Genomic DNA, 25771 nt, shown 5'->3' on the forward strand with positions numbered 1-25771 from the left:
AAATTAAGACCTACCTGCTAAAATACTGAGCTTTAGAATTATTACATGCTGTTGATGACCTGGCTAGATTTAGCCTAGTTTTCATGAGAAATCACTAGAGTCGTATAGCTGAGTCCAGACCATTGAGATTGAAATAAAATTTTAACTGAGCCTTGTCTGCATCCTGGGGCTCCTTCGACCCACAGAGGGCACTGTGCTCAAGTTCATCCTGTGTTCTGCCTTCTGAGGCAAGGCAGTGCCCATAAATGGAAACAGAAATGAAGCTCAGGATACTCCCAAGAAATTTACTTATCCTTGTCTTTTTTTTTTCTTTCTTTTTTCTTCTTTTTTTTCTTTTCTTTTCTTTTCTTTTTTTTTTTTTAAGAAGATACCAATCAAGTGTTGTTCAGAGAAGTCTAAACATAGAGGAAATAGTTGTTTGGAGCTGGAGTTTTACATGAAATATGAACTTAATTTAGAGTAACTTTGAAGACTTAAATTCTTGCTTTGCATTCTCAAAGCTTTTTCTTAGGGGGGAAAATCGCTATTCTCAGACTAAGGTTTTTTTTTGTTTGAGTGCGGTTGTTGGGGGAGGTTGGTTTTTTTTTGGGGGGGGGGTCCAGATTTATATTGTGCTTTACAGAGTCAGCTTTTTTACATGTAAGATTTCTAATGGCATAAAAATAATGTGATTATAGCACAGGACTGCTTCTGATATTCAGCTTATTTATTTTACATAGATTGGTAATAAGGAGTAATCGTGCCGTATCAGTTGCCTTAGCGATTTGCAGTCCTTGAGAAAGAGAAACATACATATCCCTTAATCTCTCTTCCTTGCTTCCCTTCCTTCCCATGAAACTGGTACAGCGGCTGTTTCACTCCAGGCAGGATTCTGTGATCACCTTGATTTACAGCGACAATACGCTAGCAGAGACTAATGCTTACAGTTCTGGATTTGTTTTCTTAAAACTGGCTGCAGTATGCTGTTGCTGTTGAGCTGATGGTTTTTGGTTAGGCCACTTGTCCCTCTGTGGGGTGTGTGCCATTATTATGGCACATTATTACATTAGATGATGTGCAATATTCTCTCTTCTGATTTTTTTTTCTTTTTTTAACAGCAAGAAGGTAAGATGGAAGGTGAGGCAGTTGAAGCTATTGTGGAAGAATCAGAAACTTTTATTAAGGGGAAAGAGAGAAAAACCTATCAAAGACGCCGTGAAGCTGGGCAGGAGGACGATGCTTGTCATATACCACCAAACCAAGCAGATGGGGGTGAAGTAGTTCAGGATGTCAATAGTGGTGTGCAGATGGTTATGATGGAACAGTTGGATCCAACACTTCTTCAAATGAAGACTGAAGTAATGGAAGGTGCAGTGCCTCAGGAAACAGAGGCTACAGTGGATGACACACAGATCAGAACACCTCAGGTTGTTAATATGGAAGAGCAGCCTATAAATCTTGGTGAGCTTCAGCTGGTCCAAGTACCGGTTCCAGTGACTGTACCTGTTGCCACCACTTCTGTGGAAGAACTTCAGGGAGCATATGAAAATGAGATTTCCAAAGGAGGCCTGCAAGAGGGAGAGCCCGTGATCTGTCACACTCCCCCTTTACCAGAAGGCTTCCAGGTAGTGAAAGTGGGTGCAAATGGTGAGGTGGAGACGCTGGAACAAGGTGAACTTCAGCCCCAAGAAGATCCTAATTGGCAAAAAGATCCAGACTATCAGCCACCAGCCAAAAAAACAAAGAAAAACAAAAAGAGTAAGCTACGCTACACTGAGGAAGGCAAAGATGTGGATGTCTCTGTGTATGACTTTGAAGAGGAGCAACAGGAGGGTTTGTTGTCTGAGGTCAATGCAGAAAAAGTAGTGGGTAACATGAAGCCACCTAAACCAACAAAAATCAGAAAGAAAGGTGGGTTTGTAAGCGGATTTCTAAACTGCACTGGTTGTGACTGCACCTTTCAGTACAGTTGAAGTGATTGAGTAGATGCAAATGGGAGTAAAGCAGGCATGCTCAGTGTCACCATTTTATATAAGAGCTCTCAGCTCTGTTTTCTGGGCAAACCTACTCTCTCCTGTCTATAGGCTTGCAAAGGAGCTCATTTGCCTTATGTGATGCTGTGGTATTAGTATTCCCATATCACTACAATTGAAAAGGTTCTGCTTTTTGCTGTAATGCATATTCAAGAGATTACTGTGTACAATAAAGTTTTACATCAGGAACCAGTGGTATAATTGGTTTTTGGGGGGCAGAGCTTTTCAGAGAGTCACATTACTCAGGAAGCACCTCAACACTCACACAGGTACTCGGACCTTTGTGTACATTCTTCTAATAGAATCTACTCTGTCTTTATTCTATAGGCACGTTGGGTCTATCTGAATCTGTCAGGTTTCTTCTATGGGACAAGCTGGAAAGGAAGAAACTATGCAATGCTGATCTCTATTTTTTTTTTCTTCCCCTGTGAGAGCAATTTTTCACCTGACCATGTTAGGTGCAAAGCTCGTTCTGTACATAGATACAAAAACTAACTCTGGGATTGATCCAAAGTTACTTAAAGCTGTAGAAAACATTCTGTTTGTCTTGGGTGTTATTAGGGCCCTCAGTTTGCTGTGTTCTGAGATTTGTGCTGCCATTGCTTCCTATGGAAAAATAAGGTGAGGCTGGAGCTAAACAGAAGGCAGATGGAGCAGAAAAACAAAACAGGGAATAGATTATAAACTGGACCAGTAAAACATGTAGGAATGAAAGCATGTTTCCATTGTTCCTCACTTAAGTTTCTGTTATAAAACTTAATATAGGAGTAATTTCGGAACTGTCATCAAATTTAAACGATGTTCTTTTGACCCTTCTGCCAAAAAAGTGTAATTCATGTTCTTAGCTTTCTTTTCATACCTCTGCATTATCTAACTGAATGGTTCGAAATTTGCAAATAACCAAGTGATAAGAAAATAAGGGAGTTTGTTTCCCTCATTGAAGGCATGTACAGTCTCTAGCAGTATCTTCTGTCCATTGGCTGTTTATACAAAGGCTATGATGCCTGCGTGCCATTTGCTGCTGTAATCTAATCTTTCAGAAGAAAAGGAACATTGCTGATTCATGGTGGGGGGGGTGGAGAGGGAGAAGCTGTGTCATATTTTTTGCCACTAAATCTGAATGTCCCCATCTTCCTGTTTTCCTGCAAATGATTAGGTACACGCCCTCACAAGTGCCCGGATTGCGACATGGCCTTTGTGACCAGTGGAGAGTTGGTTCGGCATCGCCGCTACAAACAAACCCACGAGAAACCATTCAAATGCTCAATGTGTGATTATGCTAGTGTGGAGGTATGTTAATTGTCACAGTGCCAAGTACATGCTTGTATGCTTCAAGACTTACTCATCATCTGTTACAAACTTTCCTCCTTGACCATTTTTGAAAAGCCTCTGAGTAAATGGGTTATGAATTACAGAATCAGTAAGGTTGGAAGGGACCTCTGGAGATCATCTAGTCCAACCTTCCCTGCTCAAGCAGGGTCACCTAGAGCATGTTAGACAGGATTGCATCCAGGAGGGCTTTGAATATCTCCAGAGAAGGAGACTCCACAACCTCTCTGGGTAACCTCTTCCACTGCTCTGTCACTCTCACAGTGAAGAAATTCCTCCTCATGTTCAGGCGGAACTTCCTGTGGTTCAGTTTTTGCCCCATTGCCTCTTGTGCTGTTGTGTGGGACAGCTGAGAAGAGTTTGTCCCCATCCTCTTGATGCCCTCCCTTCTGATACTTATACACACTGATAAGATCCCCCCTCAAGCTTCTCTTCTCCAGGCTAAACAGGCCCAGCTCTCGAAGCCGTACCTCAGAGAGCAGATGCTTCAGCCCTCTGATCATCCTCATAGCCCTATACTGGACTCTCTCCAGTAGCTCCATGTCTCTCTTGTACTGGGGAGCCCAGAACTGGACACAGTACTCGAGAGGAGGCCTCCCCAGGGCTGAGTGGAGGGGCAGGATCACCTCCCTCGACCTGCTGGCAACACTCTTCCTAATGCACCCCAGGAGACCATTGGCCTTCCTGGCCACCAGGGCACACTGCTGGCTCATGGTCAACTTGTTGTCCACTAGCACTACGAGGTCGTCTGCAGAGCTGCTTTCTGAATGAATTAGGTCTGTTTTTTTGGAAGCAAGTGATAGGGTTTCCTCAGTTGATGAGAAACCTATTTGAGGATATTTGTGCACCAAAACCCTAGATCATTTCCATTTCCTCTTTGGAGACTGTAGTTTTCATTGTTTTTAAAAAGAGCAGTCCTTTAAGATGAGTAAAGGAGTTGAAGGAGGCAGGTATGTGCTGGGTAGAATGTACTTTAAGACTAGAGATGCTCTCCAATTTTAAAATGTGCACTTTGCATCTTACATATCTGCTGATAAAGTGACTGTTGCCAAAATGAATGGCGCTTTCCCAAATTGTGAAAAACAGCTTTGCTAATTCTAAGAGGTTATCTAATTTGCTTCAGGAAATAAAGCTTACTTGAATGTTCTACCCTGTGCCCTAAGCAGCACTGTTGCTTGTGCTGCAGGACAGCTTTTAAAATGTAATAAAAACTACATTGCAAGATGGGGATAGGAAATCTGAGCAAGGTCACGAACAAAATTTTTAAAAACTGATCTGTGCAGTGGAGGAAGGTTACAGTGGAGCTGTTGAACTGGGTGCTTAATCTTCTTTTATTTATTTATTTATTGAGTTTTCTGGGTGTGGGTGTTTCAGTTTGTGTGTGTATGTTTTGGGGTTTTTTTGGGGGGGGGAATGCTGGGGTTTTTGTGGGTCTTTTAAGTTTTATCATTTTATTTATTTATTTATTAAAAAAACAAGCAAAACTTTGAGCTGTGACTGTGGTGTTGTAATTCCAGGCCCTGAGGTTTGAAGTGCTGAATGCGTTGTGTTGCAGTGCATGAATTAGGAAAGAATAAGCAAGTTGGTCCTATGTGAGCTGGTTGCAGGGTTTTATAGACAGCAGTTGGTGCAGCTTGCTCTTACTGAAGCAGAAAATGCTTTCCGTTCATGTCTGCTAATTCTTAAGCTATGTTCATGCCTCCTAGATGATGGCAGGAGCATAAAGGGATTAAGTCACCTTGATTGCAGGACTAGGGCTTTTTTATTGAGTTACTGATTTGTCTTCTTCCTCAAAGTAACTGGAGGGCATCCCGGGAGGCACCCTGTGGAAGAACATCTGCAGTGTTCCTGGGTGCATGCTTTCCTGGAACGCTTTTTCTCTGTGTCTGTCCAGGATGCTTTCAAATTTTAGCTTATCCTCTGATGTTGAGATGGTTGATGCCAGTAAGGTGAGCGCAGGAGACAAAATCCGGCTGCTTTGAATGTAGGAGCAAGACTGGGAGTAAAGCTGGGAGGTGGAACAGAGTGGGAAAGGGAGTATGAGTGGTTACATGGCAGTGCAAGACTGGCACTGAAACGGGTTGGTTGGTTGTATTATTTTTAACCTTGCTACTGAAACAAAATGTTACTGTAACAAAATTTTTGACTGATTTCCTTTACTTTGGAAATCTTACCTATTCATGCTTACTAACTCCAGTCTTGCTCTTGGCTTTCAGGTTACCAAATTGAAACGCCACATTCGCTCTCACACTGGAGAGCGTCCGTTCCAGTGCAGCTTGTGCAGCTATGCCAGCAGGGATACTTACAAGCTGAAGAGGCACATGAGGACCCACTCTGGTACTGATGTCCTGCTTTTAGCACGCTGTCTGTGTGCTGGTGTCTGAGTGCTGGGACAGTGCATAATGGTGCTCATGCTCGGAGTCAGCAAAATGAAGTATTCAAGTCTGATGTAAAATTAGCATGAAGTCTGTAGCTGAAGAGAATGCACTGTTTATCAACATTAATAAATTCATAAACTGACACTAGTAATTGCACTGAGAAATGTGCTGGAGGATTCTGATTTTTGCCTTCACTGTGAGGTGACAGAATACAGGCCCTTTTTCAGTATGAAGATGAGCAATATCTTCTTTATTGATGTTTTACTTCCCACTGAAGGCTATAGCCATTTTTAGTTTCATTCTTGAGTGTAATTGCAACAGTGTCTGGATGCAGTTTGTGAAGATCCTTAGTCTTTTCTGTGACAGAAATAGGACTTTTTTTCTAGCATGGGACACTGCTGGAGTGCTAAACTAATGAGGCTGCTAAAATTTAATGACAGAAATGTTCTTGTATGTATGAGCATTCAAAAGAAAATCTCAAATTTGATGTTCACAGTGTTCCAGCATCTTGCATGTAGGTCTTGAATGTGTTTCTCATTGTAAGGACTAAAAATTAACTCATTTGCTCAAGAGTGAATTTGTTTTGTCTTTGTGTTGTAGAAAGATATTTACGGGAACTAAAACTTCTAGAGAAAGAAACATCATTGAGCTGTTTGCTGGTTTCTGGGGAGTTATTTTATTTTAGGGCTTTTTGATTAGATTTCTTGTTAATAAAAGTGCTCGTGCTACTTTTTTTCCTTCCGTTACTGTAGGAGAGAAGCCATATGAATGTTACATCTGCCATGCTCGCTTCGCTCGGAGTGGTACCATGAAGATGCACATTTTACAGAAACATACGGAGAATGTGGCCAAATTTCACTGTCCTCACTGTGATACTGTTATAGCAAGAAAGAAGGGCTTGGGTATGTATCTTGGCAACGTGGCCATTAGCGAAGTTACTGCAGAAGGCTACATAAAACATACCTTCCCAAAATTAGAGTTCATGTAACCCATCAGCTTTCTCCCCCCCGCTTTAACCTAGTAAATCCAATAACTGCACAAAATGAAGCACAGGCTTAGAAGTGTGGCTGGTAATACATACTTTTAGCCTTTCAGCTTACAGTAACTGCTGCATGCTATGGGAACAGCACTTTCAATTGCTTTTCACTATTTGAAAATGCAGCATGTTTTTCAAGCATCCAAGGCAAGTTATTTTCATGTCCATAGGTGCGAGGCATTTATTGAACTTAGACTAATATTTTAACTGTATGACTTAAGGTCCGAGAAATTGGAAGGTCATTTGGCGTGACCTCCTATGTATTGGAGGCCACTAATTATCATCCAGATATATCTTCATCAAGCTGAAAGGCTTGAATTAGCCTAAACAATTTCATTTTTCAGGAAGTGGAGCTGTGTGCCACAGACAGAATAGGAGAGACTGAGTTGTCACAAAAGCCCTGAGTCCTTGCAGTAGGAGAGTGTTGACCTGGTGAGCAGTTCCCCATGATTCTAGTAGGCAAGCTCTCTTTTATGATATACAAGAAGGTGAAAAATAGTACTACTCCCAGAGCAATTGAAGATAATCTTTCTCAGTGAAGAAAAGGCCGAGATTTGGCATAATTGGGTCTGTAAGCAAAATATCAACCAGATAACGGGAAGGTAGGTTCTCCTTCATAACAAACAGATGTAAAGTGCTACAATGAAGGACACGTTGAGACGATGACACCAAGTGTCTATGAAGCAAACAAGTACTGATCTATAACAGGAAAAAACAGAATAGCTGTGAAGATTTTTTTTTCATAATGATTGTTCAAGCTACAGCAGGCTACCTTGTGCAGGTGCAATATGCTCATATTTGGAGGATTTTAAAGTGATTAAAACCTCTGATAGGGGTTAGCTGTTGGTACCCCTGTTACCCTCTAGTCTTGTCACTTTGACTTCTAATCCTGCAAAAAATCCTGTTTCCCAATGTATTACCTGGCTTCTGACTGTATTCAGGCAATTCAGAGTGGTCTTAAGTGTCTTGAGGACAGTGCTGTGTTTTACCTTGACTTTACTTCATCTGTTGCATGAACTTCAATAGCAAAAATCTATGTTGCTCTGTCTTCCAAGAGAATCCTTACAGATTGTCCGAAGCAGTCCTGGGCATCAGTGATCTGGCTGCTATGTTTTTGAGATGGATTTTTGAAACAGTCTACACACTAACAGTCTAAGAATCCTGCTGTATTTTGCAGATAGTGAATTTTGAATATAAGTTATGTGGTATATCAGCAAACACTTTATCAAATGCAAGTGTATCAGCACAGATTGCTGATATTAACCAAATCTAGAATCCTTTAAAAAACCTTACTAAGCTTTTGACTAGACAGTTCTGTCAAGAAATTATGCTGATTGCTGTTAATTATAAGCCTATTAATTTTTTGATAGAATCTCAAATTAACAGTTTACTTTCCTCACCTGAACTCAAGAGTATACAGAGGGAAAGACACTGAGAGATTGTATACCAGGCTCTTTCACCCTTGGATAGCCGTGATGTGATTAAAGGCTCTGGTTCTTGCATTCCTAGGTGTCCATTTGCGAAAGCAGCATTCCTACATTGAGCAGGGCAAGAAGTGTCGATACTGTGATGCTGTGTTTCATGAGCGATATGCCCTCAAACGGCATCAAAAGTCTCACAAGAATGAGAAGCGCTTCAAGTGTGACCAGTGTGATTATGCATGCAGGCAGGTAAGCTGGTGGGACTGACACCCCTTAAGAGCATTAGAACAGGAGCTAAACACGTAAGCTAAGAAATCTTATCTGTTAAGTTTGACCAACTTTCAAAATCAGTGTTAGCTCTCTGACTTTTATTTATTTATTTTAAGGGCATGGGAGAGTTCAGTGGCTTTTGCTTTCTGCTGAAGTGCTCCCCTGTGGAGAGTATCTTTTAAGGGAGTTAAGTCACAACCTTGGCATACCTGTTGACAAAGAGCTAGAGTTGCTTGGAGGATGGAAGTAGGTAGGACCGAATATGCCATCAATCAGAGTGTGGTTGCACTCGGGCAGGACCATCTTCTCCTGGGTGTTTTTCTTGGACTAAAGTGTTTGACCTCGTCTTGCCTGCAGAAATAAATTTCTCAGTGTCTGCATCTGAAAGTTTTCAAGTTATTCTTTCTCTTTGGTTTGTCCCTACCAGGAGTGGCGCATGATCGTGCATAAACGGACCCATACTGGAGAAAAGCCTTATGCCTGTAGCCATTGTGATAAAACCTTCCATCAAAAACAGCTCCTTGATAAGCACTTCAAACGATACCATGATCCCAACTTTGTCCCTGCTGCATTTGTCTGTTCCAAGTGTGGTAAAACTTGCACTCACAGGGTAAGGGAGTGTGTGTGTCTGTGTGTGTGTGTAAATACATTTTGAGTTGTGCTTTTTGGTTGAATGGGGATTTTGGAAAGGAGGAGCCCTGTTACTCAAAGAAAAGGGTGGCTGGGGCACAAGGCACAACACTGATCTTTTAAATGGCGGCACTTGCTGCTCTCTGAGAGGAGGCTCTGGTATTGATACTGATACTGGCATGTGCTAGCAGTGGCATCATGAGCAGTAGGAAAACTCAACTTTATGAGTAGAAGTTAGTGAAATTTACCTATATTTGGTAAATATTTTTCCATTACAAAGAGGAAAAAGAGACAAGCAGTCAGAAATGTCTGTGTAAACACAGGGCCAGAATATCTGATCTTGATTTCAATGCGTGTTGTTTTTTTTTGTTTTGTTTTTTTCCCCCCATTCTGAACAGAACACAATGGCCAGACATGCTGATAATTGTTCTGGCCCAGATGATGGGGAAGGAGAGAATGGAGGAGAGACAAAGAAGGGCAAACGTGGCAGAAAGAGAAAAATGTGCTCTAAGAAAGAAGATTCCTCTGACAGTGGTAAGATTCAGCTCAGTACCTTCTTAGCATTACAGGCTTGTGATTCATTGTTTCTTTGTTAGCTGTTTGCCAGTTCTGCAGGTTCGGTTTGGTACCTGAAAGGCTTTTATGTACTCGATAAGGGGAAAAAAACGATCATGTATGTATGTACATAGAGGACTGTGTGTGTTTAGGAAGGATGGTGTGAATTCGGCTGTCCTGGACCTCTTCCGAGACTCAGTAGTTGGGGAAAAAAGTGCTGTGTCTGTTACCCTTTGCCTAGACTGCAGTTGTCTGTCTTGCATGCTCTTCTGTGTGTTAGTACACTGTCTGATACATTTTTCCAGTACTAAAGTCATGTTGTCCCCTGCTTTGGCCTGTCAGCTGCTGAAGTAGACAGACTGTTAGTTGATAAAAGTTGAGATCTGAGGAAAATATGAAGAAGCTCTAAAAAGGTAGGACCTGAAAAATTCAATAAAAGAAATTTGTCTTTGAATGACTGCGTATAATAGCGCAGCACATGCATACCTCCTTGTACATAAGGAAGTAGGTACTTACAGACATGAGGAAATGTCTGGAAAGCAGTAATGCACAGAACAAATAGATGATAATGTGAGATCTTGTGGCAATAAAATCAATCCATTCAGCATAATCTGACTGAGGGGGATGAAAGCACATCATATCCAGAGTATTTGCAGTCTTTCTGGGATGTTGAACTGATCTTTTTTCAAGCCAGAAATGCACCCATAAGATGGCAGCGTATAGTTAACCCTAGTATGTTTGGCTGTTTTCTGTTTTCTGTCTTAATTTACTTGTGAGATTGATGATCTATGGTATGTTGATGATCCTAGAAAGCATGGCAAGGTGTCTGCAAAGCTGTGTTCATCTGTGATGCTTAAGACCTCCCCAGTTCCATGTGACTTTACTATTTTCAACTTGACGTTGAGGTCCTTAACACTAGTTGTGATGTTCAGGAACTGCTACCCCAGTTGCTGATCTACGTTACAGAAAAAGATAAGTACAGTGCTGCTGTTTCTTGAGGGCTAGGAGACTTACTGTTGGATCACTCTTGACTTCTGGAGTGTTTCATAAAGGTATTGAAGTCACTGCCACCAAGTGAAATCATGTTTTCTTTCCCTTTCTGAATGGCATTTTGTTCCCTTTAATGTAGGAGTAACAAACTGAGTCTGTGCCACTAGGTTCTTAGCAAAGGCCTCATTCGCCTTCTCTGTTACCAGGGCCAGCTCCCTTCAGTTGAGGATTAAGTAATGGCTCTTTGTAGGTGAATGTGTTTAACCTCTTTAAACTAAAGACTTGCTTAATGCACTTCTTCGAGGATTTTTTTGTTTCTTTTTTTTTTTTTTTTTCTAGAGGAAAGTGCTGAACCAGATTTGGATGATAATGAAGATGAAGAGGAGACAGCAGTAGAAATTGAGGCTGAACCAGAAGTTGAGCAAGAGGCTCCTGCACCACCTCCTAGTAAGAAACGAAGAGGAAGACCACCAGGCAAAGCTGCCACCCAACCAAAACAATATAAATAATAAAACTTAAAATGATGTTAGACTGTGATTTAACTAGAACTTGCTGTTTTATGTTAGCATTACAGGATCGTGGAACATTAGGAAGTATTTTGGAGTCCTTCAGGGTTTCCTATGAGATGCTTGATTAGTTTTGCTCTGAGCTGCATTGTAAAGCTGGTCCAAGGACAGTGTTTACATGCAACAAGTTTTAATATACAAAAGTGGAAGCCTTGACTAGAGTACATGGTAAACCACTCCGGACTTCCAGTTCGCAGAGTCTTTGAGCCTCCTTTTCTCAGTAGTGTTTGTAACTGTAAATGCAGACTTGAGAGGGTTCTAGACTTTTAAAACGTTTTTGCTTTTCCCCACCGACTAGTTCCAGTTTTCTGAGTCGGCTGCACACGGTAGTTTTGGCATGCTCCAAGTGGTTTCTGTCCTTAATATGCTTATATGCTTTGCTTTCTGCAAAGCATTTCTGTAATGGTCAAGCTTGTAAATAACTTTTTTTTTTTTTTTTTTTTTTTTTTTTTTTTTTACATTTTAATCTTTTTCTATTAGTTAAGAGGTATGCAAAAATAAACCCCGGTATTTTAATTCCTTTCAAACCAAGTGACAAGAGACTTTTATAGAGTGTAAATGTTGGAAAAGCTGTTGATAACCAATCATGTAGAGAAAGGTACCCAGACTACTCCTTGAAGATCAACAGATACCCACACGTGAAATCTGGTTTTGAAGTACACAACTGGCATTTGAAACATGCATAATTAACCTTCTTTTTGAGTTACAATTTTATGACTACATTTTCTTTGCTCTGTCTTGTAGCTGTATTTTGTGTTTATGAATCCTATGTTAAGGCAGAAGTGGTGATTTATAAGTGGGTCACTGCAGCCCTCAAAACCTGGGCCAGGAAATATTAATAGGTCAGTAATTACACAATTTTGGATTTCTAATAGAGACAAAAGGAAGAATGTGAAATACAAATGATGCCTGTATATGAACTGTCACATGTTAAAATATGTAAGCTTTTTATAGAGCCTCAGTCTTGCTGATTTCAAACAAATTTTTCTTCTATGTATCGCTTTTAAGAGAGCTATCAGTTTAGCTATCAGACCCTAGGTTGATGCATTTTTGTACTTAGCTGTACTGTGTGATATTTTTCATTATTTTAGGAAGCCAACATGGGAAAAACTGTTATAAAATATGTAATGGGGTTTGAAAGCTGGGAAGGAGAATATACTGCTGTACAGCTAATAAATAATAATGGATTACCATGTGTGCTCACTGCCTGATTCTTTGTATTTATTAACTGTTTGTCCTGGCAGTGATTTCCAGACTGTAGTCTCTCTTCCTTACGGAAGGATGCTTCAGGCCTGAAGTTAAAGTGTGTCTGTGCCTCTCATGGTGGGTCTTTTCCTCTACCTCCTTCTGGCAAGGATGAGCCAGATCTGGCTGCAGAGGAGGGTGGATTCTCAGCTGGACAAGGAGTTTGTGTCATCAGAAACCGTAAGAGATGCTTCAGATGGAGACACTGCTCCGAAGGAAACACCATTTGCATGAGCCTAGAGCGAGAGGCTTTGTGGAAGGGAACTAAGCTGTCTTCAGGCACTGTGCTTTTCTACAATATGCGTCAGTACTGAAGGAATAAAAACTGTGGTAACAACTGCTGTTGCAGATGACTGTCTCAGTCCCCTCCTGTCTGTGCACAGTCCAGGACTTGTGCTGTAGCACCACCGTGTGCCAGGTGGGTTGCAGTGAGCGCTGTCCCTCCTCATGTTACAAATATGATGGGAAAAGAGGAGTGCCGTGATCTCTTAAAACCTGTGGTTTAACCCACTACTGAAAAGGGGAGCATGAAAAATGTTGCAATGCTGCTTTGTTTTAAGTAGAGGTCTGTAACGGTGCCCCGAGGAGGTCTTACATGCGTTCTAGCAGAGACCTGCCTTGGTCCACACCAGCACTACTGTACAAGCTCCCATAAGCAGCAGTTTGTGCTGTTCCCAGGTGACAGCAAAGCCCAAGGCACACGTTGCCAACTGCCCCAGTGTTCAGAGGAACTAGGAGAAATTGCTTGCTGTGTGAATGGCTTGCTGGTAGGCTGGAAGAGGAGAGGCTGCCAGGTGGATCTGTCTAAAAAGTACAGAAATGACTGCTTCCAAATTGTCTTTAATTGTCTTTTATCTACTGGCAGGCTGTCATGTTTCTTGGCAGTTCTTGCCCTGCTAGTCACAACCCACTGCAGCAGCACATGTGGGAAGATGAAGCTCATTTATCAGGAACTCAACTCCTATTGTGCTTTTCTGAGGAAATGATTTCTAAGCAACATTACTTAACAAAATAGATATGCATAGTATTCTTAAATTATCAGATTCACTCTACGTGTATTGTAGGCTGCTTTTTGATTTTCCCAGAAGCCCATACAAAGGTTTAGTAGGGATGGGAGCAGTCACCCTGTGGCCATTTTCCTTTTTGCTCAGACAGGTCTGTCACTACTCTTTCACTTGATAAATCAGCTGACCTGGTTTCTGCCTACTTGCTCAGTAAATAGTACTGTTATGCAGCCCATTTTTGATGTGCCTTGAGCTCTGGCTTTTGCAAGGGGCAGGTGTCTCCATTTATGTTCCTCCCACAGGCTTCTGGTTTGCCCTTGGTTGAGCTGCTCTGGAGAAATCCAATGCAGTGTTCCAGCAAGCCCTTGAATATGGGTGGCCAGGGTGGTTAAGTGCCAGCATCTCCAAGTGAGGTAGCCAAGTCTGAATGCAGGCAGCACATCTCTGCCCTAGAAAAGTATAAAAAGCACAGTCTGCTCCCACCATTATTATCCTCACTGGAAAAGCTGTGTCCTGGACAGCGCATGAAAAGGTATGGTTAGCATGCATCATTGTAGCACCCACCAGCCTGGCCACACTGAGTTAACAGGCACTTGGGTGTCTGGAGGTAGGATTAGCTCACCTGGTTTCCAGACTGCAGCCAGTATCTCTCCCTTAGTGCAGTAACTGCAGACTGATGTAGAATAAGAGGAAAAAAGTCTGTGAGCAAGTCCTGCTAAGGAAGGGAGGTTGTGCAGCTGCAAAGAGTGCTGTTACAGGTCCGTTTGCTCTTTCTGCTGGCATCCAGATCTCATCTGACTTGCCTGGCTGCCATCTCTGGTGCTGTGGGCTGCTCTACTGAGGGCATGCAGAGAGGGGCGGGGTCTCTGAGTGATTGCTGCAGCCTGCCAAAGGCACATTTGGCTTCCAGCAATTGAGAGCTTCCCCAGGTTAGAGAACCACCACGTCAAGGGGAAATACTGCCTGACAGGCTTTTGCATTCTCTGGGGACATGTCTGACTGTGTGGACAAAGGGAAGGCTGTTTATCTCGACTTTAGCAAGGTCTTTGACACTGTCCTCCACAGACTTCTTATAACCAGACTAGAGACACAGGGTCTGGAGGACTTGAGGATGGCTACCCTATGAGGCTCAGAGTGCTCAGCAATACAAAGCCCTACTAGTTATGAAAGGTGTTCCTTGGGGATCAGTTGTAGGACCAATGCCTTTTAGCATCTTTCTTAAAGACCTGGCTGATTGCCCAGGATGAACTCTCATCAGGTTTGTGCCTGATACCATACTGAGGGGAGCGGCTGATAAAGTGGAGGACAGCACTGCTGCTCAGAGGGACCTCAACAGGCAGGAAGATTGAACAATGAAACCTCATGGAGCTGAACAAAGGCAAATGCAATGTACGCCCCTGGGAGGGAACAGCCCGTGCAGCAGACCAGATTTGGTTGGCTTTCAGTGCAGAAAAAAAGCCCTGGAGGTATTGGGAGACAGCAAGCCAGCCAGGACTCAGCAGGGTGCCCCTGTGCCAAAGCACCAGGACAGGCTTAGCAAGAACACAGACAACAGGCCAAGGGGAGAAACTACTGCCCTCCATTTGGCTCTGGTGAGACCACATCCAACACAGTTTGGGCTCCCCAGTGGAGGCCAGACAGTAGCAGACTGTCCAGCAGAAGCCCCTGAGACCTGGGAAGATCCTAGTATTCCAGGATGGTGCAGGAAATGCCCAGCCCCAATACACTCCAGATGCTCAGGAGGAAGAAAGAGGAAATGGGTTCCTCTAGGCATCCTGACAAACGTATGCTTGCACAACAGATGGGGAACACTTGTGCACCTGGGAACACTTGTGCACCTGTCCTCCTCTTGGGGAAGATGTTCTGGTACACTGGTGCTCAGCATGTCCTGGCACATGGGACCCAGTGTTTTGGAAGATAAGCTTGGAGATGGGGCTTGCTGGGAGGTCCCTTTGTTTCTAAGCTTCAATAGGAGCTATCACCTAATGGGTACAAGAGGACAGTTGTTCTCTCCATGTCCTGAATATCCTTGCTATTCCACCCCTGGAAATGCTCCTTTGAGAGCCCTTGGTTGGCAGATCTCTGCTCAGGGCAGCCTGGAGATTGGTGGTTTGTCAAAAATTATAATTTAGGGGGATGAGGCATTCGGTACTGTCCATTCCAGTTCGTTCCAGTTGTGGCCTGCTGGCTCCATCAGCACATGCCCTGAGGTTCTAGTACGGTCTGCTGATCCAGTACTGAGAGATTTCGGTTCCATGCAGTTCTGCAGCACCACAAGGGTCACAGAACAGCCTTCTACAGCATTCCAAACACCTCCAGCTTTTGGCCCAGGTCAGAGTTTTTCCTGGGATAGGAGAGTGTTCAGTGTACCAACACTGCTCATCCACATTGCCCCAGGGAGGCCACCCTGTCTCTGTCTCTCCTCACTTTGGGCCAGCAGTTGTGCCACAGTCATGCTCACCAAGGAACACTTTGGCCTGACACCCAGTGCCTTTCTGCTCAGGAGCAGCCACATCTGCAGTGCCCTGCCTTTGGCACTGGAACCCTTCATCTACCCAATGTAATGTTAGGGCCTGGGGCAGCCCCTCATCCAGTATCCTGCATGGGAGCAGAGCTGCTCTCATGGTTCACAGCCATCTTTGGGCACTGAGGCAGGAATGTGCACCCAAAAAATGCCCTCGAGGGGATGCAGGGCAAGAATAATTCAGGATCCTCAAAGCTTAAAGGCTGGAGAGGATGCTGCTCCCAGTAAGGAAGAGCCGGCAGCATGCATGCTCCTTGCCCATGAGAAATGATAGCTTTATCCCATGTGGGAGAAGAAAGGCTGAAGGAGATGCTCAGAAGTGCAGCCCTCCTCCCAGGTAGGCTTATGGCCTTGCTCATGGCTGGGCCTGGCTGAGGAAGCTAGCTGGGGGCCTGGCAGCTTGGGTGCAGGATTTAGCGGGCCTGCGTGGGCTGCTAGCTCTGTCGCTTTCATTTCACTTCTCTTGCTCACTCAGTAAATCTTGCCTGACAGGGCAGGAAGAGGCACTGAGCACTGGAAAGGGGAGGAGGTGCCGAGGCAGTGACACTGCTGGTTGGTAACCTCAGTGCTTCCTCCAAGCAGGGTGCCTTTTGCTCCAAGCAGGAGCTGTGCTGAAGGATGCTTCCCTGATACCTCTGTGCCCTTCCCTGAGTGGTTGCTGTGGTCCCAGCAATGGTTGTGTCTCCCAGAGGGAGACACTGCTGAGCTGCAAGGTAAGCGTTATCCACCTCAATGCTTCTTGGCTGCCACACGGAACTTGCTGATCTGGGGCCTGCTCTGTTGCTCTCATGTCTGTACTGGGGCTGTCGGGGCTGCTCATGGGTTTATTATCAACCCCAGCTCAAGGGGGTCTGAGCAGAGCCTCGGACATGGGGCTGCAACACCTGTTCACTTGATGGTGCTGCTTAGACCAAAAGCTTCCCCTAATAACAGGCTGGGTCATCAGGGATGTGGTTTGCCGAGACTTCCACTGACCAGCAGGGTTTTCAGGTGCAGGATGGTGCCACGCACACCTGCAGGCTTGGGATCCCCACACCAGCCAGAGGATCTCCAACTGTTCCGTGGGACAGCCTGACTGGCACCATTCTTGGCAGGGAGGCATGGCCTACAGCCTTGCCGGGGCTCTCAGGCATCAGAAGGGATGTGTGAAATACTGTGACTAGCCACTACCAGGCCTTCAGGGGAAGTTCCCAGACCTGACTGAAAAAACAAATGACCACAGGAGGGCAAGGGGCCCTAGCTTCACCACCACCATTGCTGCTTGTAGTGTGATGGGAAGGCATGGATTGCTAACCAGTCCCCACTGCCAGCAGAGGAGCTAACAGGACTACCTGCAGCTTCAGTGAGGGCCAGAGGGAGCAGTGTCGTTGTGAAAACTTAGTCTGCTTTGCAAGGAACAGGCAGTTGCAGTTCTAGTCACAACAGCCTGTTCTGAGCAAAAGGTCTGAATCATGAGAAGGAGAGAAGCAGCTAGGCAGAGAGGTGAAACAAAGCTCAAGATGAGAGACAGTAAACAGGAGAGGGGTTTAGGCTTGTCTATAACAACCATAGGAGCAATAGGATTGCAAATGTGGGAAGGCTGGCACACATGACTACTGGTGCACATCATGGCCAAGGCAATTTCCAAAATAATGGAAAGGCAGAATACCTCCCTGGATGCACCATGGAGAGGGCAGGACTCAGCTGAGGCACTGAGGAGCTTGTGGCGAAAGGGTACCTGTAGAGCTCCCCACTGACCCTATGACTACGAGCAGGAAGAAAGGAAGAGAAACAGGGACCCAGGTGGAGCACAGTACCAGATTCCAATGAACAAGGCTATTCCAAAGCACGTGCACTGTAATCCTAGCGTGGGTAGGCAAACACACATTATGTTGAAGTCAAAGGCCAGACAACCTAAGAAAACCCTGAGTGAGCCCTGGGAGAAGTCCTGAAGGATCCCACACAAGAAAGCCAAGCAGTGTGTCCGTGGAGGGCAAACTGGTGGCACCCAAGCACTGTGCTTGGTCCCAACTGTAGCCAAGGCTCCACATGCCAATGAGCAGGTGGATGTGTCTATCACCTGAGCACCAGACAAGATACAAACCAGGTTTGTGAGGAAGTGCACAGCTTTCCTGAAAAGCCGTTAGGCACCGACAACTCAGTCTGATGCAGCATTCAGCACTGCTGCAAAGTCATGGAGAGCAAATGGTACCATCAGTGTCTACCTTCAGATGTGGCTAGAGAAGAACTAATTCCTGGAGGTGCATGGGATGTGGGGCTAAATCAGTTCATGTTTGTGAGGGAGAGTGTAATACCAAAACCAACTGCTTCCTTTCTGCAAGGCCACAAAGTAAAGAGCCTCTCCACCGAAAGGGGTGAATGGCCAGATTGAAGAAAAGGACCTGTGCCTGGTGACAGGAGTTTTCAAACGGCCTCGCACAAGGGGTTTCCACTATGAACATAGGATGGAACTGGGGGGGGAGGGTGTCAGGGCATGTAGCTAGTACTATATGGAAGTGCCTGGCACTGGCACATCACGAGGACAAATCCATTCTTGGCTCAGACATGGTAAGGACCACATCTCTGTGTCCTGCTCGAAGTAGCCTGGAAGAGTGCTTTGTGCCTTCAGTCTGTGACAACTTGATGGCAGATCCATGCTGCCTGGGGATGCCCACCCTTGCCAAGGAGGAGGATTGTGATGTTGTGATGCTAAAACCACCACTGTGGTTTAGGGGAGCTAGAGCCATGCACGGACCTTCTCCTCAGAGGGATATGCACATCCTGATCCCATCCCTCTCCTCTTAACCTGAGCCCTCATTCTTGGTGTGGGACTGGGGAGCTCAGGCTGTGTTTGGGGTCACAGGGATCATCTTGGGCATGCTGTGCCATGCACCCTCCAGGGCACCAGATCACAGGTACATGGTAAAGGACTAAGCATGTCTCCTAGATTCAGCCAGATCAGTTACACTTGACATTGGTCTTTTCAGAGGGCATCACTGCCTGCCTGGGGATGAAGACGATCCTCCTGGTCAAGAGCGTCTAGCTGCAGGTGAAACCCAAGTATGATGACTACATCTTGGTACGTTCAGGGTCCAGCACTCCATCCCTTGGCTGTTAGCCTAAGCTTGATTGGGGTCCTGAACCCACAGCGCACAGAGGGAGCAGCATCTACCTCGCTGGGCTGTGCAATAGGGCGGTAACCAGACACACAGTAGGGACTGAAGGGGGTGGTTAAACCCAACCAACTGGGCAAATGGTATCATCAGAGGTATGGAAGACATTTATGTCTGTCTGGATCTTCCCTGCCTGTGCAGGACTTGCAGGGCCAGGCACACATCTGCCCCTTCTCCCAGCACCTTGTAGGGCAAAAACAGAATGGACCCTACTGCAGGTTACAGAGTTCATTGTGTGAATTATCCAGTAAGTTTTCCCAGCTTATGCTCTCCCCGGTTTCCCCAGGCAGCAACTAAAGTGCTTCAGTGGGCTGTTGGGCTTCAGGGCTTCAGAAAGGCTATTGCCTGGGGTGGGGGTGGGGGGGGGAAGGGGGGATAGTCTGAACAGGATGCAAGCTCCTGTGTTACCCCAGTCCCCTGTCACCCTACTTTCTCCTGCCTAGGTGCTGACCCCCTGGCGAGCCTATGTGCTACTGGTGACACTACCAGTGAGGGTAAGTGTTGGGGTCCCTCTACTCCATGTTAGACCCCTGCTGCTCCCAGCAGGACCCCACTCACTGCCTTGGGACACCAGCCCCAGTGCGGGACCAGGTGTCCCGCATGGTGACCACAGGTACCCTGGGTCAGGAGGTCTGGAAAGCCCCAGGGAGCAGTATTAGTCTGTGGGGCTTGCCCCCAGCATGCAGCAGCATCAGGGGCTGCATTATGGCACATGAGGTAGGGTGGGTCAGATAGCAAAATGGGAGAAGGAGCTCAGATCAGGACACTGGCAGCCAGGCTGAGATTTGGGGGCTGGGGGGCTCTGGCCAAGTGCAGGGAGAAGCTGTGGTCAGGCACTGCCCTGGGTCATGGGAAAGAGCTTGGAGTCCAGGGTGCTGATGCATCTCTGTCAGCACTGAGGCTGATCCAGCCCTTCTCTCCCACTAGGTGCACAGCAGTTTCAGCTTTCTGGAGGTGCAAGAGATCACAATGCGAGAGCCCGGCCTGGTGAGTGGCACTCACTGGGAAAGCCTCCCTGGACAATTCCCATGTGGGGCATGTTGGCACCCGGATTGCCAAGGCACATTCTGCTCATCTCCCCCCTTTGGAAACCCTGGCCTGGAGCCTGCTGCAGGGTCTGGGGGAAGTCGTTGCCCACTGTTTTACATTTGGGGTCACCATTGCAGAGCTTTGGGAGCTTCCCACCATATTTATCCCTTGGCCACCTCTAAAGAAATCCTCTTACAGCTTCGCCCATGTTAGCATCCTCTTTAGCCAGAGGTAAGGGGAGGCGCTCAGGGGTGCTAAGAGGGGAATACAGGTGTCTGCACCCACTCTCCTGCAGCAGACCTGGACATGCATGCTGCAAAATCACTACTGAGAGCTGTAGGCAGCTCCTGCCTTCCTTGGCATTTGGGTGACACCTCCCACTCAGCAGGGACAGGGTGATATATTGCAACTGGCTTACACAGGCAAAGCCAAATTTAGTAGGAAGGTGTTTTAAGCCCTGTTAATCCTCTTAACAACAAAGCATGCATGCATGGTAGATGTAGCAGGTGCAAACCATGAAGGAGAGGAATGGACTGTCCCAAATTGGACATGTCAGCTGAAACCAAGGCTGCAGTTCCTGTTAATCTCTTTCGCTCATTAAAGCACCGTCAGCAGTGATAGCCCTGACTTGCAAATGGGGCTTTTGCTGCTTGACATTAGAGAGACAATCCTCTTAGGAGCAGGATGCATATTTGAGCTGTGCTTTGCTTAGAGATCTTTAGCAGGAGCACAGAGCTAAAGAGGAGATAGGCAGAGAGAGCAGAAAGGAAGCCATGAGCCTTCAGACAGCATAGCATCAGGAGGCTGGAAATGCCTGGTGTCAGCTGACAGCTTCCACAGACTGGGAAGTACAGGTGGGAAAGTTAGGGGAAGAGCTAGAGCCTCACGTATCCTGGGAGGGGGAGTCAGGAGGAGAGGCACATTCTGCCGAGGTATGCTCCAAGGATGCGAGCAGAGACAAGTGATTTGGGGACAGGATGGCATCACCTGGCACTTACAAGGAAGTGGAAGAACAGCTAACTTCAGATCATTGGCTTATCTCTGAGACCATTTGATTGGGACCACAGACCTGAGGCTGTATGACAGTTCCAGTGGTTACTCACCTGCCAGTCTGAGCACCTGGCTGGGGTAGGCAGAGACTGGCCCTGCTGCCACACATAGAGCCCTGCTCTGAAAAGAAGCTCCATCTTTATGCTGCCCAAGCAGATAATTGTCATCTCCCTCCTACATTTCAGTGCGTAATTAAATTGGAGAATGTGTTGCCATGGGATTTTTGTAGGAGACAAAAGCTAAAAAAGCATCAAAACCAGGTGAGACAATTTCAGGGGGGAAATCTCCATCAGGGGCTGTTTAACACAGCAAACTGGCTGTGCCTTAGCTGGGAATGGGCAGATGCAGCAAGCCAGCTGCTTCTATGCAACATTGCTGTTCACCACTTACACTAGAGATGGGACCCTGGGCAGACAGTTGGGTACACAGACCCAGGCATTTCTGCTCTGCTGGCCCTGCCATCTCAATTTTGCAGGGCCTCGCTGTAGCAGTGCAGGCAAAGAGATCTTTTTTTCTCTGCCAGGATAGCGAGAGGCAGAGCTGATCTGGAGGCAGTTCTGAGGGTGGAAGGAGATTTTGTTGAGGATGAGCAAGTTCAGGCACTGAAATCAATGCCAAATGGGGTCTGTCTTGGTCATTTCAATCCCTAAAGCTCTTAGTAAGAAAAGGGCAGACCACTAGCAAAGCTACTGTGTCTCTGAAAGCTAATCACTTGGGCCAAGGGAAGGGTAAGCAGGTGTTAATGCCTTGGTCTGGCACATGACAATATGTTTACTCCATTTCATCCTAAATTCCTGTTGTTCTCAGCCTTACCTCCACTTACAGTGCTCTGGCTAGAATTATAACTACAGAGACTGGATGCTTGCATTACGAGTGCAGCCCTTGCAGTGCCTGGCCAATTGCTGTCAGCGTCATGTCTGCAGGTTTGGGGTGCCTCACATTGCCAGTTTTCTCAGATGTTTCCCATCCTTTGGCCTCTGCAGGTTGTCCTAGAAACAGATACGTCTTCTTATGTCATCCGGCTTATGTCATTTGATGATTTGGAGCAAGTTGTCATCCATGTCACCATGTCACTTAAGAAGGTCTTCCCAGATTCGTCCCCTGGGTAAGGGTTCCCTAGTCCTCAGGGACTAACATGTAGGAACTGGAGGGATCATGTCACCTTGGAGGAAACATTCTTTGCTCAGACAGAGCCAAAAAGCAGCTTGAATGTCCAACAGGGCCTTTTAATAGGAGGAAACCTTGCTAATGGAGGCCAAATGTTCCTCGTTCCCTGATCACATCGGGAAGAATATTTTTGGTCACTCTCTGGGCCTGGCAAATGGGTTATAGTAAGGCATATATTGCGGTGGGGATGATTTTCTCCCAGCCTGCTCCCTGGTCCTTCCCCCAGAGCACTGCTCAAGAACTCGCCCCCCAACCTGTACAAGAGGATGCGGAGGATCACAGACTCCCTGGAGGAAATGTTGCAGAGCAACCAAGGGCCCTGTGGTAAGTGCTATTCTCCCTGTACACATACCAGACAGGGGCAGGAGGGTTGGAGTACCTCAGAGATCAAGCCAGTATCCACACAGTCATTGTCAGTGGCTATTTGTGGCTTCCCCACGTCTGGTGGCAAGGCACTCCTGCACTGGCTTATGTCTGTAGGAGCCCTGCGAGCAGGCTGCACTCTCCACCGGCGTACCCCATCTCACAGAGTAGGAATGAGGTGCAGGGTGTGTGAGTAAGGAGCCGATCTGGCAGGCTGGGGAGATTGCAGCTTCCCAGAAAGGAGCAGGATAGCTGTATGGTGAGGATGCACAGTCACGGATGCGTCTACCCATGAGGGTGTGAGTGGGTTTTATCTACCTAATGTGATACTGCTGCAGCACCAAGCCTGGGTTCTAGCTATTTGGAGTAGGAACTTTAAAAGCTCCAAGGGTTTTAGTGGGAGAAGAGTTAGACCAACATAAACTGGGAAGCAAGATGGTTGCTAAAGAAAACCAACTACATGAACATAACCCTGTCATACCTCTGCTGCCACCATAGCAACACAATTTGCCTGACATTTCTGAGGGGCAAGGGGGGTTGTTACAGCATGGAAATTGGATCCTAGGTCAATCTCTAGGATCGTGGGGTTGTGGCACAGGTTTGGAGCTGAGATGTCTGTGGGCACATTGGAAAAGCAGACTGTGCCCCAGCACCACAAACTAGGAAGAGCACAAGGAATCGTAATGAGGAGGCCACAGTGATGTGCTGGGGGGGGGCTTCTGCCTGACGTTGGAGCTGTGATGTTTGCAGATGCAGTATGTTGGGGCCAGGCATACAGGAGACATGTGGGAAAAGCAGCATATAGTCCAGATGCCATGTCCAGGCAGACTGATGTGGCCTGGGTATGGTTTCCAGAGCAGGCCAAGCTCCACCTCTGCCATCCCAGTGCCGAGTTTTACAGTCCATGGTCATAACCACTGTGTTTATAAGGAAAACAAAACCTCTTAGTAAAAGGATGCCGAGAGAATACAGGCAATAAGGACCTAGGATTTCCTACATGGATCAGGTGAAGGGAGCAGAGTTATTGCCTCAGCTCCCTGAGTTGTGCATTCCCTTTCAGGATGGCAGTAGACTGAGCAGGACTCTGCAGCCCCTTTGGGGAGGGCAGGGAGAGCCTCTGCCTCCCACTTTTTGCTTTCTGCCTACCCTAAATGTCTCCTCAGTGTTCCCTTGGGGAGGTCTGCTCACAGTGCCCTAAATACTGCCTTCTCTTTGCATCTGAGTTTTCAGAGACTTATGCTGCTTTATGTGATGACAATGGCTTTACCTTTCGTGAGGAGATCCGGTGGGTAAGCTGACCCATGCTGCAGAAAGGAGACAATCACAGCAGGTTGTTCGGAGGGCATGGCAGAGGGATGCTTGCTGGTGCCTCCACCCCACTCTGCAGCCACACAGCCATTCCAAGCAGCAGAGGCATCCTGAGAGCTGGGAGTATCTTGGGCACCAGCTACCTCCCAGGGCTGGGAGTATGCCAAGGTCAAGGAACATCCCAGAGGGCTGGGAGCATCCCAGGGATGGAAACTACAGTTTTACGCTGCTTGAGTGCTCCCTTCTCTTTTGATGTGGTGGAATGAAATGTAGAGAGGGATGAGTTACCTTGGATTAGGAAGCTTCCCAGGCTGATGTATAAGAAAAGCCCTTGGAAACCCATAGTCCTGATGGATATCTCCAAAGAGAAGAGCTGGTGACAGCATAACTGGCCACGTTGGGACACAGACACAGCAGCACAGGCTGTCCCCCTCCTCCTGTGGGACACCAGGTGACTGTAATTCACATCTTTCCAGGCCCTCATCCCCACCATAGAAGGGGTTCATTGGCTTCTTCTGGCCAATCCTTGTGAAAGCAGTCAGGAAGCCACTACAACATAGGGTTGCACCCGTATGGGACACGTGCTCTTGCTGCCTCTGTTCCTAGGAAGGTTTCCGGCTCTGGATTTAGGCATGAGGCTCCCAGCATCTGTTTAGGCTCTTGAGAACTCTGGGAAATGGGTTCTGGGTGAGGGTCCCCGATGAATCAGCCTCTGGGCAAAATATAGCTCCTTCCGTTGACAGCACAGCTTGCCAGGCATGCTAGCAGATGTCGAAGCCCTTCCCCAGACCTGGCACTGAGCCCTGTCTGAGTATCTGTCTGTCTGGCAGGATGTGGACAACATCTACCATAGCCAAGACTGCAGGGAGTTCAACCTACTGGATTTCAGCCACTTGGAGAGCCGGTGAGTCATTCAGCCCCACCAGGTGCATCCTGGAGCACACCCTTTCTCAAGCACCTTGGCCATGCTGCCCTGTACCCACCACCATTTGTCTCCTTCCTTGCTGTGCATGGCAGGAGCTTTTCTATTCTCTTGTTGGAGGTTTTTATCTCTTCATGTGTTCCAAGGATGGTAGGTTTATGTCCTGCTGGCTGCAGGCAGATGTTTCCCCAGAGAAATCTCCAAATTAGAAGGAGAATTCCCTCTGAGAGCCACCTCTGTCCCTCCGGGTGGCTGTCTCAAGAGGCCAGAGAGACTTCCCTATCTGTTTTTAACATCTATATAACCCTAAGAACCAGCTAAGGAGGTGAAAACTGAAGGCTGTGTCGGCCTTTCACAGCTTGTGTCTGTCAGGTGTTTCCTTATGCAAAGCAGCCAGCTCTGCTAAAAGAGCTGCAAAAATTTGCAATTCTCTGTCTCCCCTCCAGATTGCAGCCCTGCTAGTACCCCAGATTGCTGTTACAGAGTTTGAGCCTTGTAATGAGGCTATGATTTCAGGTTGTGCCCTGAGCCTTACATTCAGGTTGCCCTAGCAGCTCTTCCAGTCAGCAGGGGCCTCCAATCCCTCTATACTTATGTATTTAGACATATTTAGATAGATATAGACATATCCAGAGATGTGACCTTAGAAAGAAGGAGTGAAGGCTTATCTGTAGGAGAAGGCAGTTGGCCAGGCTCTCATCTACCAACTGGGAAATAGTAAGAAGGTTTGGGCTTTTCATTTTGGGGAAAATTTAGGTGTTTGGTCCACCTGAATGGGGACATTTTTTGGATATTTCTTTGGACCAGAAAGTCAGAAAGA

The 25771-nt window shown here is 46.4% G+C and overlaps 1 protein-coding gene across 1 annotated transcript; it reads left to right on the plus strand.

Annotated features, from left to right (window-relative positions):
- Nucleotides 1–1103: 1103 nt before the first annotated feature.
- On the plus strand, nucleotides 1104–11130 carry LOC134149669 (transcriptional repressor CTCF-like). The gene is made up of 9 exons (XM_062592901.1): nucleotides 1104–1898; nucleotides 2167–2281; nucleotides 3169–3302; nucleotides 5558–5678; nucleotides 6472–6621; nucleotides 8265–8425; nucleotides 8874–9056; nucleotides 9475–9610; nucleotides 10961–11130. The coding sequence occupies exons 1-9, from the start codon at nucleotides 1110–1112 to the stop codon at nucleotides 11128–11130; spliced, it is 1959 nt and encodes a 652-aa protein (XP_062448885.1). The 5' UTR covers nucleotides 1104–1109.
- Nucleotides 11131–25771: the final 14641 nt, after the last annotated feature.

This window comes from Rhea pennata, chromosome 21, assembly GCF_028389875.1.
Source record: "Rhea pennata isolate bPtePen1 chromosome 21, bPtePen1.pri, whole genome shotgun sequence".
In the NCBI taxonomy this organism is placed as follows: Eukaryota; Metazoa; Chordata; class Aves; order Rheiformes; family Rheidae; genus Rhea; species Rhea pennata.

Bases quoted from the DNA above. Each gene is read 5' to 3' on its own strand.
- LOC134149669 (XM_062592901.1), top strand. From the start codon at position 1,110: ATGGAAGGTGAGGCAGTTGAAGCTATTGTGGAAGAATCAGAAACTTTT. The intron at 3,303-5,557 runs GTATGTTAATTG...CTTGGCTTTCAG, and splicing joins GTGATTATGCTAGTGTGGAG to GTTACCAAATTGAAACGCCA. The intron at 9,611-10,960 runs GTAAGATTCAGC...TTTTTTTTCTAG, and splicing joins AGAAGATTCCTCTGACAGTG to AGGAAAGTGCTGAACCAGAT.